Source organism: Schistocerca nitens, chromosome 2 (genome assembly GCF_023898315.1).
Source record: "Schistocerca nitens isolate TAMUIC-IGC-003100 chromosome 2, iqSchNite1.1, whole genome shotgun sequence".
Lineage (NCBI taxonomy): Eukaryota > Metazoa > Arthropoda > Insecta > Orthoptera > Acrididae > Schistocerca > Schistocerca nitens.
Genome location: NC_064615.1, coordinates 912,825,379 through 912,840,560, shown reverse-complemented (window position 1 = coordinate 912,840,560; position 15,182 = coordinate 912,825,379). Strand labels below are relative to the sequence as shown.

At 37.6% G+C, this 15,182-nt stretch overlaps 1 protein-coding gene across 1 annotated transcript in view; it reads left to right on the top strand.

Annotated features, from left to right (window-relative positions):
- Window positions 1–13,539, top strand: part of LOC126234705 (glutathione S-transferase-like) — a 70,066-nt gene extending 56,527 nt beyond the window's left edge. The window contains exons 4-5 of the mRNA XM_049943449.1: window positions 1,034–1,176; window positions 13,236–13,539. Coding sequence (XP_049799406.1) covers window positions 1,034–1,176; window positions 13,236–13,403 — 311 coding nt within the window. The 3' untranslated portion in view covers window positions 13,404–13,539. The remainder of the gene's footprint in view (window positions 1–1,033; window positions 1,177–13,235) is intronic.
- Window positions 13,540–15,182: the final 1,643 nt, after the last annotated feature.

The window sequence follows — 15,182 nt, the reverse complement described above, 5'->3', positions numbered from 1 at the left end:
TTTCAGAAGGAACGCTGTCACAGACTTTTTAAAGCTCTTTAGTTGGTAACATGTTGTGTAGTTTCTTTCCTGCATGATGTACACCTTTCTGTCATAGTGTGGTGTTACAATGATTAACATGTATGTCACCGTGTGATGTGTGTTACACTCCTTCAAGTAGTATAACAGGGTATATTGAATATCTATGGTGAAGGGTAATGTAAATGATCACAGATTTGTGTGGGCCATGAAAGAGAATTATCAGTGAAGGGTAACATAAATGATAACAGATGTTTGTGACCCATGAGAGAGTATTATGGAGATGCTGAACAAAATGAACTGGTAGACACTTGAAGACAGACACAAACTGTACAGTGAAAGACAACTTAGAAACTTTCCAAAACTAACTTGGATGGTGACTCTAGTGTGATTGCAATATCAATCGAGAAAACAGAATTCAACTAAATGCAGTATATACAGAGGAATTCCAGCAATTGCCCTTCTTGAATACTACATAAGAATGGAATGAGAAAAAACCCCTAATAACTAATACACTGGGATTTACCCTCTCCATGCTCTTCACAGTGGTTCACAGAGTGTAGCTTTAAAGGTAAATTTGCATCCTCTGAATACATAATAATTCTGCCAATAATTTTCTTCTGAAATAGTAGTATGACCATTTTGTTGCTATGTGTGTACATTTTATAGATGCTTATTTAAAAAATTTTTTGTTTGTTAGTCACTAATTGACATAATAATTAGCATATTCTTTCTTCTGAGTTGTGTTTGTTGCTGTATACTACATTTATGTTACCTTACTACTGTCAGAGCTTGCTGCATTTCAACAATGTTAAATTTCTACCAACTTTCTGATATGTCCCACATACCTGAATCAAATTATTTTGAAATGTATGTTCCAAGACTAATAGCTCACAATTTACAAGCACCCACAATTTCACTGTTGGTGGTAAATAATGATTTTTGTTTTCATGAGTCTGTATTTTCATTTTGAAATGGTTAGTAAAAGAAAATTATTTTTCTAATCTTGATGCAGAGTTATCTGAGTTTTACTGGGAACCTGATGAAGCTGTAAAGCAGAGAAAAAAAACAACTGCCTTAAATGAAACACTTCCCTTCTTTCTTGGAAGGCTTGATGCATTGGTGAAGGAAAATGGAGGTTACCTTGCTGCGGGAAAGGTATGTAACAGTGTGTGCCCTACAAAGTGTAGAATAATTCTATCCTGATTATAACTACATGCTGTGGTAAACCTAAACTCTGGGAAGAATGTCTCTTCTTAAAAATCCTAGCCCTCCATCGCCATGGACGAGCGTCTACAAGATTTAGAATGTACTGAAGAAGCCTGTAACTAGTTACCTGTTTAATCAGTTCTTGGCGTTGCTTGAGTAGTGCAGTTTTGTATATGCACTCACAAAAAAGGCAGAAACTTGGATCTATATTCCAGTATGATATACAGTTCTAGCTTGTCAGATATAATCAATACAGGGTATATTACCCAAAATATAGAGGAATTCCATCTCAAATATGATATCACACAACAGTTATCTGCAAATATTGCTGCACACATATTGTGATGAACCCAAAAAACGAAAATTGACTATTTTAAACTGGTTGTGGTTTGTTGGCATACTTGAGAGATTTCAGATTCTCCAAAGAAAGAAGACACACTGAAAACACTTGTAAGCTTAAAAGAATAATTGACCATACACTGAATAGATATGTACTCAGTAGAACAGGTCATAATGGGAGGGAGCCTCCATAGTACATAGTCACATTAAACAAACTTATAGAGAAACAGAGAGTACTGCATAATAGGTGTAAAGTAAAGCATAGGGCTATAGATAGAGAGATGCTGAATGAAATGCAATTTGCTTGCAAGAGAGTAATGCTCATTGCCTTGAGTACTGCTGTAGCAGAATATCGTCAAATGATATTTCACAAAACCAAAAGAAATTCTGGCCAAATATAAAGGCTGTTAGTGATATCATAATTAATGTCCAATCCCACCAAATGACACAGAAACTGAAGTTGAGGGTGGCAAAGCAAAAGCTGAAATGCTTAACTCTGTTCTCAAATGTTCCTTTACAAAGGAACACCCAGGAGAACTGCCCTAATTTAATCCTTACACAATTGAAAAGATGAATAAAATAAGTATTAATGTCAGTGAGAAACAGCTGGAACTGTTAAAATTGGACAAAGCTCCAGGACCTGAAGGAGTCCCTGTCAGATTCAAGTCTGAATCTGCGGTGGAGTTTGCCCATCTACAATCTGTCATACACTACTGGCCATTAAAATTGCTACACCAAGAAGAAATGCAGATTATAAACGGGTATTCATTGGGCAAATATATTATACTAGAACTGACATGTGATTGCATTTTCACGCAATTAGGGTGCATAGATCCTGAGAAATCAGTACCCAGAACAACCACCTCTCGCCATAATAACTGCCTTGATACGTCTGGACATTGAGTCAAACAGAGCTTGGATGGCGTGTACTGGTACAGTTTCCCATGCAGCTTCAACACGATACCACAGTTCACCAAGAGTAGTGATTGGCGTATTGTGAAGAGCCAGTTGTTCGGCCACCATTGACCAGACGTTTTCAGTTGGTGAGAGATCTGGAGAATGTGCTGGCCAGGGCAGCAGTCGAACATTTTCTGTATCCAGAAAGCCCCGTACAGGGCCTGCAACATGCGGTCGTACATTATCCTGCTGAAATGTAGACTTTTGCAGGGATCGAAAGAAGGGTAGAGCATGAAAATGAAATCACATGTCAGTTCTAGTATAATATATTTGTTCAATGAATACCCGTTTATCATCTGCATTTCTTCTTGGTGTAGCAATTTTAGTGGCCAATAGTGTAACATAGATCTTGGAAAAAGGCACAAGTCACGCCGATCTACAAGAAAGGTAGTAAAAGTGATCCACAGAACTATTGCCCAGTATCCTTGAAATAGATTTGTTCTAGAATCTTAGAACATATTCTGAGCTCAAACATAATGAGCTATCTTGAACAGGACGACCTCCTAAGTGCCAACCAGCATGGATATCCAAAACATCAATCATGTGAAATCCAACTTGCACTTTTCTGACATGGAATACTGAAAGCTTCGCATCAAGGAAACCACGTAGATGCAGTATTTCTTGATTTCCGAAAGGCATTTGACTCACCAACACTTATTGTCAAAAGTACTATCATATCGGGTATCAGGTGAAATTTGTGACTGGTCTGAAGACTTTTTGGTAGGGCGGACACATCATGTCATCTTGGACCCAGAGTCATAGTCAGATGTAGAAGTAACTTCGGGTATGCCACAGGGAAGTGTGTTGGGACCCTTGTTGTTCAAGTTGTATATTAATGACCTTACAGACAATATTAATAGTAAAATATCTGATAGGATAGTTGTCGTATCTGAAAAAAGCTACATAAATATTCAGTCAGACCTTGATAAAATTTCAACGTGGTACAGAGTTTGGCAACTTGCTCTAAATGTTCAGAAATGTAAAAGTTAGCACTTCAAGAAACAAAAACCGTGTTATGCTATGACAATAAATCTGTGTCGTCTGAACAAGACACAGCCAGGGCAAAAGTATTACAGGCGCAAAGATATGAGCTGGTGCCAGTTACATAGATACTCGCCACTTGCACAAGTTCCGACAGCGCCACGGGTGGTGTTGAGGAAGGAGATATTGACTTCGCCTCGGCCAGTTGCCGGCCGAGTATAATCCACCAATGACGGGAGGACAACGGACAGAAGCTCACTCAAAAGATAGAAGAGCAGCTCTTGTTCATTTTCTTGTAAATCATCGTTCAAGGCTGACTTAGACAGGGAACGTCGTTAGTGAAGTCTTAGAAGTGAACAGACACTTGCTGTAAATTGCATTTGCTATGTGCTGTGAAGTTTACCTATGTTTGCACCTAGCCATTGAACGCTTTTTTGTGTTATTTATATGCAGCGTTGAAGATTTCATTATTCAACTAGTCACAAAAATAACTAAATCTTTTAACACATTTTTGTGACTTTGTTACTGATTTGTTGGTATGTTGTAGAGTCTTCGTTCTCCTATCCTGTTACTTGACCCTAGAGCATAGCTGTGTAATAGTGACAGGGAGAAATTGTCTTAGCGGTGTTCTGCACCAGAAGCCGTTTCACAAACTCAGCCTACCATTACAGCAGTGGCAACTCGGCCTCCACAGCAGTAACGACGAGTATTTTACAAAACTGATGACGAGGGTTTACAAAAAATAATATCGATGAATTTCTTTTGGGATCAGCCAACTCACATAAATACCTGGATGTAACACTTTGTAGGGATATGAAAATGGAATGATAACTTTTGTTCGGTCGTGAGTAAAGCGGTTGATAGACTTCGGTTTATTGGTAGAATACTGGGGAAGTGCAGTCAGTCTACAAAAGAGGCTGCTTAAAAATCACTCTTGCGTCCCATCTTAGAATATTGCCCAATTGTGTGGGACCGGTACCAGACGGGACTAACAGGGGATAATGAAAATGTACGGAGAAGACCAACACGAATGGTCACAGGCTTGTTTGATGCGTGGGAGAGTGTCACAGAGATACTGAAGGAACTGAACTGGCAAACTCTTGAAGACAGACACAAACTGTCCCGAGAAAGGCTGTTAGCAAAGTTTGAAGACCTGGTTTTAAATGATTATTCTAGGGATATATTATAACTCCCTATGTATCACTCACATTGGAATTGTGAGGATAAGATTAGGATAATTAGTGTACACTCGGAGGCATTCGAACTGTCATTCTTTCTGTGCTCCATACGTGGAAGGAAAGGGAAGAAACCCTACTAACTGGTACAATGGAATGTACCCTCTGCCATACACTTCACAGTGGTCTGCAGAGTATAGATGTAGATGTGCCAACGCCTCCCCCCTGCCTCCCAAGAAAAAGAGACAAATTCATAACTGATGAGGCATTTTAAGATATTCAAACTACAGCTCTCTCTCTGCCTTTCCGCTCGTTTTTGGTAAGCTAGTTATGTTTGCTTACGTGCAGATTTCAGATGAAATTGCAGATGCTAATGTTCTTATGTCTCAACTTATAAGTGGCAGCCTGTGATATTCGTAGTAATTAAATGCTACTGATGCTGAAACTCATTCATTCTTTTGTTGGATACGTCATTTTTGCTGCAGTAATGACTCAGAAGCTTTAGTAATTAAAAATCTAATATAATTTTAAATATAAAAGACTAAGGTATTTTAACATGTGTAAATATCCAATCGTTTTAACAGAAAGTAGTATAATCTTGTTTAATGTTAATTATAGTACCAGTTATCAGGTGATATAGTTGGTACATCAACCAAGAATATTACCATATGCTACTGGTTAATCACATATTGTTAGATAAGAATGTGTGTGTGTGATTTGGATGGAGTGTTTAGGAGTTTCCCTACCAACTATGGTGGTTACGTGCCAGAGAAGCTGAATATTGGGCAGTAGATTTGTGTACTCATGGAAAAACAATTTTCATATAAAAAAAGAGTTTTATTGGTTGAGTTCTTTTTTGCGATTTAAGTACTAAAGTTTATAACAAGGAAATTAAAAAATAGTTCTTCATGAAAATTGAAACAATTTCTCCTATAAATTTTGCTTGTTCACCCGCGATCAACTGAACGAACGCCTAGTCTATGACATTTACAATGAGCTTTCCTGAGCGTCGTTTTGCCTGCGACAATGTAGCAGAATGTAATTGTGTTTATTTTCGTTCTGCGATGAGGCTTCACACTATAACGACAGTTAGAAGTAGCAAACTGATGCAAGGAGAAATTTTAAACATGACAAAAAGAGTAAAAGCTGACAAAGAAATGAAGAAACCTAGAAGTAGGAACGTTAGTTGATATCAAGAAAGTAAATAAAATAGTAACTTCCTCGGCAGTTAAACCTTTAAATCTGTACATAAGTTAGCCGGCCGTGTGTGGCCGAGCGGTTCTAGGCGCTTCAGTCTGGAACCGCGCGACAGCTACGGTCGCAGGTTCGAATCCTGCCTCTGGCATGGATGTGTGTGATGTCCTTAGGTTAGTTAGGTTTAAGTAGATCTAAGTTCTAGGGGACTGATGACCTCAGAAGTTAAGTCCCATAGTGCACAGAGCCATTTCAACCATTTGTACATAAGTTAATTTTTGGAACAGTTCAAGATGACAGAAGAAATATGAAATGCTTGAGAGAATTTTCTGGTTTTAATTTTCAATTTTTTTTTTTTGTTATCAGTCTTCTGACTGGTTTGATACGGCCCCCCATGACTTTCTCACCTGTGCCAACCTCTTCATCTCACAAGTAGCACTTGCAACCTACGTCCTCAATTGTCTGGTGGTTGTGTTCTAGTCTCTGTCTTACTCTCCACAACTCCCTCTAGTACCATGTAAGTCAGCCCCTGATGTCTTAACAGATGTCCTATCATCCTCTCCTTGTCAGTGTTTTCCGTATATTCTCTCCCTCTCCCATTCTGCGCAGAACGTCCTCACGCCTTACCTTATCAGTCCACCTAATTTTCAACATTCGTCTGTAGCACCACATCTCAAATGCTTCGATTCTCTTCTGTTACGGGTTTCCCATAGTCCATGTTTCACTACCATACAATGCTGTGCTCCAAAGGTATGTTCTAGAAATCCCATCCTCAAATTAAGGCCTATGTTTTATGGTAGTAGACTTCTCTCGGCCAGGAATGCCTTTTTTTCCAGTTCCATCAATCCTGATGTTGAGTTTCCTGCTGTTATCATTTCTGCTACTTCTCATTACTTTCCTCTTTCTTATATTTACTCTCAATCCATATTCTTTACTCATTAGACTGTCCATTCCATTCAGCAGATCATGTAATTCTTCTTCACTTTCTCGCAGGATAGAAATTTCATCAGCGAATCGTATCACTGATACCCTTTCACATTGAATTTTAATTCCACTCCTGAACCATCCTTTTATTTCAAAAAATGGTTCAAATGGCTCTGAGCACTATGGGACTCAATTGCTGAGGTCATTAGTTCCCTAGAACTTAGAACTAGTTAAACCTAACTAACCTAAGGACATCACAAACATCCATGCCCGAGGCAGGATTCGAACCTGCGACCGTAGCGGTCCTGCGGTTCCAGACTGCAGCGCCTTTAGCCGCACGGCCACTTCGGCCGGCCTTTTATTTCCATCATTGGTTCTTCGATGTACAGGTTGAACAGTAAGGGCGAAAGATTACATCCCTGTTTAATCCGAGCATTTCGTTCTTAGTCGTCCACTCATATTATTCCCTCTTGGGTCTTGTACATATTGTATATTACCGTCTCTCCCTATAACTTACCCCTATTTTTTCAGATTTTCGAGCATCTTGCTCCATTTTACACTGTCGGATGCTCTTTCTAGATCGACAAATCCTATGACTGTGTCTTGATTTTTCTTTAGTCTTGCTTCCATTATCTACTGCAACGTCAGAAATGCCTCTCTGGTGCATTTAGCTTTCTTAAAGCCAAACTGATCGTCATCTAACAAGTCTTCAGTTTTCTCTTCCATTCTTCTGTATATTATTCTTTTCAGCAACTTGGATGCATGAGCTGTTCAGCTGACTGTGCGATAATTCTCGCACTTGTCAGCTCTTGCAGTTTTCGGAAATATGTGGATGATATTTTTTCCGAAATTCAGGCGGTATATTGCCAGACTCATACATTCTACTCACCATCGTAAATAGTAGTTTTGTTGCGTCTCTCTAATGATTTTAGAAATTCTTATGGAATGATACCGATCCTTTCAGCCGTATTTGATCTTAAGTAATCCAAAGCTCTCTTAAATTCTGATTCTAACACTGGATCCCCTACATCTTATAAAGCGACTCCTGTTTCTTTTGTCTATCATATCAGACAAATCTTCCCCCTGATAGAGGCCTTCAATGTACTGTTTTCACCTATCCGCTCTCTCTTCTGCATTTAACAAAGGAATTCCGGTTGCACTCTTACGACCCTTCTTTTTAATTTCACCGAAGGTTGTTTTGACTTTCCTATTGCTGAGTCAGTCCTTCTGACTATCATTTCTGTTTCGATTTCTTCACATTTTTCATTCAGCCATTTCATCATAGCTTCCCTGCACCTGTTGTTTATTTCATTCCTCAACGACTTGTATTTCTGTATTCCTAAATTTCCCTGAACATTTTTGTACTTACTTCTTTTATCGATCAGCTGAAGTTTTTCTTCCGTTACCCATGGTTTATTTGTCTTTACCTTCTTTGTACCTATTTTTTCCTTTCCAGCTTCTGTGATTGCCCATTTTAGAGATGTTCATTCCTCTTCACCTGCACTGCCTTCTGGAATAGTCTTTATTGCTGTATCTACAGCCTTAGAAAACTTCAGGCGTATCTCGTCATTCCTTAGTACTTCCATATCCCACTTCTTTGCGTACTGATTCTTCCTAACTATTCTCTTAAATTTCAGCCTACTCATCATAACTACTACATTGTGGTCTGAATCTATATCTGTTACTGGATACACCTTTGAATGCAGCATGTGATTTCGGAATCTCTGTCTGACCATGATGTAATCTAACTGAAATCTTCCCGTATCACCCACCCTTCCCCAAGTGTACCTCTTCCTCTTGTGATTCTTGAACAGAGTATTTTCTATTACTAGCTGAAATTTATTACACAACTCAGTTAGTCTTTCTCCTCTCTCATTCCTTGTCCCAGGCCCATATTCTCCTGTAACCTTTTCTTCTCCTCCTTCCCCTACAACTGCACTCCAGTCCCCCATGACTATTAGATTTTCATCTCTCTTTGCGTATTGTATTACCCTTTCAATATCCTCATATACTTTCTCTATCTCTTCATCTTCAGCTTGCGACGTCGACATGTATACCGGAAATATCGTTGTCGGTGTTGGTCTGCTGTAGATTCTGATAAGAATAATCCTATCACTGAACTGTTCACAGTAACACGCTCTCTTCCCTACCTTCCTATTGATAATGAGTCCTACTACCGTTATATCTTTTTCTGCAGCTGTTGATATTACCCTATACTCTTCTCACCAGAAATCCTTGTCTTCTTTCCTCGTCACTTCACGGACCACTACCATATCTAGACTGAGCCTTTGCATTTTCCTTTTCAGATTTTCTAGCTTCCCTACCACATGTAAGGTTAAGACATTCCACGCCCCGACTCATAGAACGTTATCCTTTCGTTGATTATTCAATCTTTTTCTCATGGTCACCTCTCCCTTGGCGTTCCTCTCCCAGAGATCCGAATGGGGGACTATTCTGGAATCTTTTGCCAATGGAGAGAGATCACCAAGCCACTTTTTCAATTACAGGTCCCATGTCCTGCGGATACACGGTACGTGTCTTTATTGCAGTGGTTTCTGTTGCCTTCTGCATCATGAAGCCAAGGGCAAGAGAGTGCCCTGAACTACTGTCCACTCCTCCGTCCTCTTTGACAAGGCCGTTGGCAGAATGAGGGTGACGTGTTACGCCAGAGGTCTTTGGACGCCAATGCTGATTATTAATCAAAATTTAGCTGGTAGCGGGTTTCGAACCTGGACCGACGACATTTTGACTAGATTTTACCCCCTTTTCTTTCTTTTTGTTGATCTCCTTTTGATCGTTATTTTTCATTGCATTTATTCGGGGCGGACGTCCCATGACAACTGTTCAAGTTTGTCAGTGACCCATTCACTCAGTTTTTTTATAACAGAGGGCAGCTAACCGAGCATGCTGGGCTACTGTGCTGGCGACATCTAGACCATGGATTTTTTGAATTAGTAGCTGGTGAACCTGAAGCTAAGAAGTCATTCATTGATGTATCATTTTCAGAAGCATAATTAGGGACAATCTGCAATACAAAACTGTTAAGGCTTTCGTGGCCACTTGTTGACAAACTGCCTATTGGCTTCTGTCTCGGGTTCTTCGGCCGACGTTCATCTAATGATTTTTCTAGTGGGACGAAAACTGAAATCACTACCAAGATTTATTATTATTTACCGAACATTTACAAACTTGCAGTGGAAATTAATGATAACAAAGAACATGAAAAAGAGGGTGGTGACGCCAGTGATGAACAAGAGAATGCAATCCAAATGGTAAATGAGAAATGACTGAGTTTACTCGAAAAGGAGACAGGCGATGAAAGCAAAATAAGATTCTCACCACATTCACAAAATCAGTGTAAATTTTCTGTCATTTCATGATGTTGATGGTGCTCTTAAGCCATTTATTGCCAGTGACAGATATCCAGTTAAAAAGTGGTTCATGAATTTCGAGGAAATTGAGTTTTTAATGAGTTGGAGACAGCTGCAAACCCTTGTTTATTCAAATAAACACTTGAGGATTTGGCTAAGCATTACATCGTTTGCAGGAAGAGTTCAATTTGAAAACAAGTGCTGTAGAGATCGACCAAACTGCTGTCTCAATAAAATGAGAAATGGGAAGATTCTCTTCGAGAGAGGAAACAGACACCTCTGTTGATATTGATAATGTCGTGTTATGTCAGTATGTGATTGGTGGGACAGAAGAGAACTCTGGCGCAAAACTTCTACTTTATGCCTCTGCAAGTGTGGAAGAATTTAAGGAAAAAACGAAGTATTATGAGAGATTTGTGAAGTCATTGCCAAAAAGACATATGTTAGCAAAAGTCACAGCAATGAAAATGCTGAAAATGCTGAAAATGCTGAAAGTGCAGCTTTAGATAAAAACAAAAATTGTTTCAATTGCAGTGCGAGTGACCACAGGTCAAATGATTGCAACCAGAAGAGTAAGGGAAAGAGACGATTCAATTGCAAAGAGTGTGCCCATATCTTATTTGAATGGATATACAAGAAGAATGCTCAGAAAGCGACAATGAATGCCAACACACTTAAGATGAAAATCAACAACTGCAAATTTAAAAAGTATAATACGTAACCGAAAGGTGAAGGAACTGATTGTGGCAGTCAACTCAAATTATTATGACAGGATGTTTCTGAGATTATACATGCTCCAAGTTGGACACTTGCAGACAAGACTGGTGACACGCTGGTGAGAAACTGAATGTTGGACAGTAGTTTTGTATGTCCATGGAGAAACAATTTTCATGGAAAAAACTCAAGTTTGTAGATCAAGTTATTTTATTTATTTGTTAGTTCAGTATTAAGGTTTTTAACAATAAGATTAATAAATAGTTCTTCATGAAAGTTAAAACTGGTAGCCTGTATGTAATCCTTCCTAATTAGTATTTAGTAACATTGTTCTACATACTAAATATTTCCATTAAATCTGTCAACACTTCTCCTCTGCTATAGTGATGACTATTACACACTAATTCCTTTTTTTCTTATTACTGTAAAAATAAAATAAATAAAATTTATTTCATCATCAATTTAATTTCATAATACTAAGTGTAATCCAAATAATTAGCAACCACTTCTATTAAAAAGATAATAGTTAAGAAAACAAATATGTGTGATTAACTTCACAAACTATGGCTTGGTTTTCATTAATTATGCATAATGTTTGCAAATCCTTACCGTAATGTCATCATATTATGTTAACATGCTCAAATATTCCTACAGCTAAATTTCCCTAACAATAGCCTTCTAGTTAAGCATTGTATGTTTGAGTCCTTTAATAACTGTGAGGGTTGTTTGACCTGTGGCAAGGTGTCAAAAAGATGTGGAAAGAACTGAAGAGATATGAAGAACTGAAGAGATATGAAGAACTGAAGAGATATGAAAACTATCCTGAGTAAGCTTACTTTCATAGCTTCAAGAACTGGCATTAAATTTTGACTTTAGGAACCTAATAAAACCCCTGTGTTCCACTTCTGTATGAATTGTGAGGACGAGATAAGACTGATTATAGCATACACAGAGGCATATAAAGACTCATTATTTCCATGCTCCATGTGTGTATGGAACAGGAAAACGCCTTAGTAAGTACGATGTGACATACCCACTGTTGTGAACTTCACAATGGTTTGCAGAGTAATTTTTATGGACAGTAGTTATGGCTCAGATAATTGTTGTATTACGTTTTCTTGTCGGATTCAACTTTCATGCTGATATTATGTAGTAGGGTACTCGTTTATAAAAACCTTGTAGCTGCTTCAGCGTTGCATCACTCAAGAGTCTTATAAACGCCTATTTAATCAAACTAGATTTTTTGGGGTTATTGTAAAGATTTTTCAGAATATCTTTACGTTTCTTGAAGTACTGTAACAAGTTGCTATTACACATTTCAGTATTTTGCACCGTTGTAATTAATAAAACTGATTCTATTAGCGGAGTGAAAGAACACCCATTCTGCTGCTGTATGTTTGATGTTTTGGATGCACGAATTTAAGTGGAATCCAGTATTATTTTATTGAATGTTTACTTATTTTCTCCGCTAGTAATTATTAATGAATCATACAATATGCTGTTGCTAAACACCAGTACCATAGCAAGGTGGGGGGGGGGGGGGGTGGGAGATGTCTATCATGTCCCAAGCACCACTTACAGAGCGGCAACAAATAATCTCCACAAAAAACAACATTTTATGGAACATAAATTATTATTAAATTCTATATGTTACATACTATATGTGTTTCTGGAGGGAGTGGGACACCAGTGAAGGGTAGTGTGATACCCTGGGTGCTGAGGTTTTTGATAACGATTATTTTTTTATTTTTCTCAAAGAAAAGTACTGTGCCCCCAGGTACCAATGTGAGAAAAGTGGTGGGGGGGAGGAAGGTACCAATAAAGTGTCATACCTTGGGCACTAGCTGCATTTGCTATGCCACTCCTAACTGCTAAACAAATACAATGGAGAGTGAATGTTCTCAAATGTTCAGGGATGTCAGAAAGTGTCAAATTTTGTAAAAATATATCTATTGTGGTATCATGTCACCAGGCTCCTTCTTATACAAACTTTTCATTGATCACAAAACATAACTCGTTTCTATCTCTCTAAGTGGCAGCAAAGATACATGTATATCTTCTAACTACATATATCACACTCTAGCAGTGAAATAATGAAAGATACATTTAAATATTTTGGATGTTGATAGCTCTATATGAGTAAAATTCAAAGGATAAAGCTGTGAATTATTTAAGAGATTGCTGGAATATTTGGATGGGGATATTATTATGAAGAGTAGAAACTATACTATTATAACATATTAATCTGATTTGTTTCTAGATCTGTGGTGCTTGCCATGCTGTACTGCAGTCCTGTTGAGATTAATATGAAATCTGAAATACCACTTAATACATTTTTTTTCTTTTGTTACAGTTGTCTTGGGGAGACTTCTTCTTTGCTGGAATCTCTGAATATATGAACTGTGTAGCTCAGTTTGATATTACAAAAGATTATCCAAATCTAGCTGCTCTTAAGAAGAAGATATGTGAAATACCAGCCATAAAAGACTGGATCAGCAGGAGACCAGCATCAGACCTTTGAGGTCATGCTTGTTTCTTGAAGCTGAAGGAAAAAGAGAACAAACTATATTTTTTAATAAGTATATTTATTTTAATTCGAATCTATCATTTCATCTTTTCATTCTGTAGCAAAAAAATAAACTCCTGCGGCAAATTTACGTGTTTATATGAATACTGAATCTTTGAAATGTGTGCTAAAGGATATTTTACTTTTTTTCTCCAAAAATTTCAGTTATATAATTCTGAAACTGGGTTCACTTTCCAAGTTTTTACTCTTATTATAAAATCTCATTGTCAACTGGTATGTTCACATACAAGACTGTGAAATATAAACCTCTCTTGTATTGTGTGTAGTTATACATTGATACTATACAATGGTTAAGTTGTAAGACCACAACAAAGGAAAGTAAGATACAGGATGATACATGAAACACTAGTTAATTTATCACATATTTTCTGCTTGTACTACTACAAAGCAAACTTTTGTAACTCGTAAATAATATGTGGGAAGTCCTTTAATTCAGTATGTAAAGAAGGCTGGCAAAGGATGACACTGACTGAACTGTGATTCTGTGATTGAAGTTAGTGCTGTTTTTTAAAGAAAATAAGAATATAATTGTTTTACAGTGACTGTTTACTGTGAAATAATACAATATGAGCTTGTGAGCTCCCCGTAAAAGCATAACCCAGAAATTGTTTCTAACATTCGAAAAATGTTAGTCATAGAGCAAACACAGTTCTTAAGTCTGCTCATGCTGTATTATAAATGTGCTGAGTCATACAATTTAATATAAGAAAGTAGAGAATTAGTGATCTCAAACTCTGTTTTCACAGTCTCTGAAAATTATTTATGTCAATCTTCACTCATTTTTATATGTAATAACAATACTACAGTTTTCATTGGTTGGTAAGGGAAATGTGATTGTGAAATTTTACAGATTGGGTATAGAATCGGGTGTGTGTATCAAAATGACAAAATGAGGAAAGTAGAACTCTTTGTGTATTTCCTGTAAGCTTCTAAGAAGTTCGATCAAGTAATATACAACAGGAAATGACAAGCTGGGCAATCAATCATGCAGACTTCATCTGAAAATTAACTAAAGAACACATGAATTTTCATCCAATAACTAAATTATTTTGTCTGATGTAGCAATTCATGATTATAAAAGGTACCTCATTTGAGTAATCAAATTTCAAAACTTTTGGCTCTAGGAAAACCTCAGATGATATATGTACATCGATTGCATGCATCAAACTCAATACACACACTACACACATCACTTCAGCTGACATTAGGACCATGATGATGGCCCTGTCTCTCCATTATATCCTTTTTGTGCTACCATTTCTCTGTTTGAAACACAGTCAACAACCACCATAATGAAAGAAATTCTGATCTCAGGAAGATGAAAGAAGTTTAGAAAACATACATTGTCCCAGTAACATGTAATTTACGTTAAAAGCATCTCTGTGGAATGACAGTTAAGAAGACTCACTAGAAGCATTATGATATAATAAACAAATGAACACATGACATACACACACACACACACACACACACACACACACACACACACACACACACACACACTAGCCTTAATCAGATTCATCTCCCATCACTTCTCCCACTCATAATACCGCAATCAGAAATCATACCATCGCAGTAAGATGGAACTTCCATTACTTAAAGAGAGTACATTCAATACTTAATGGTATGCTGTGAATGCTACACCCACTGTTCCTGTCATAATGTTTATTTTATGAAAAACTATAGTGATTTCCTACATTTGTTTTGGACGTG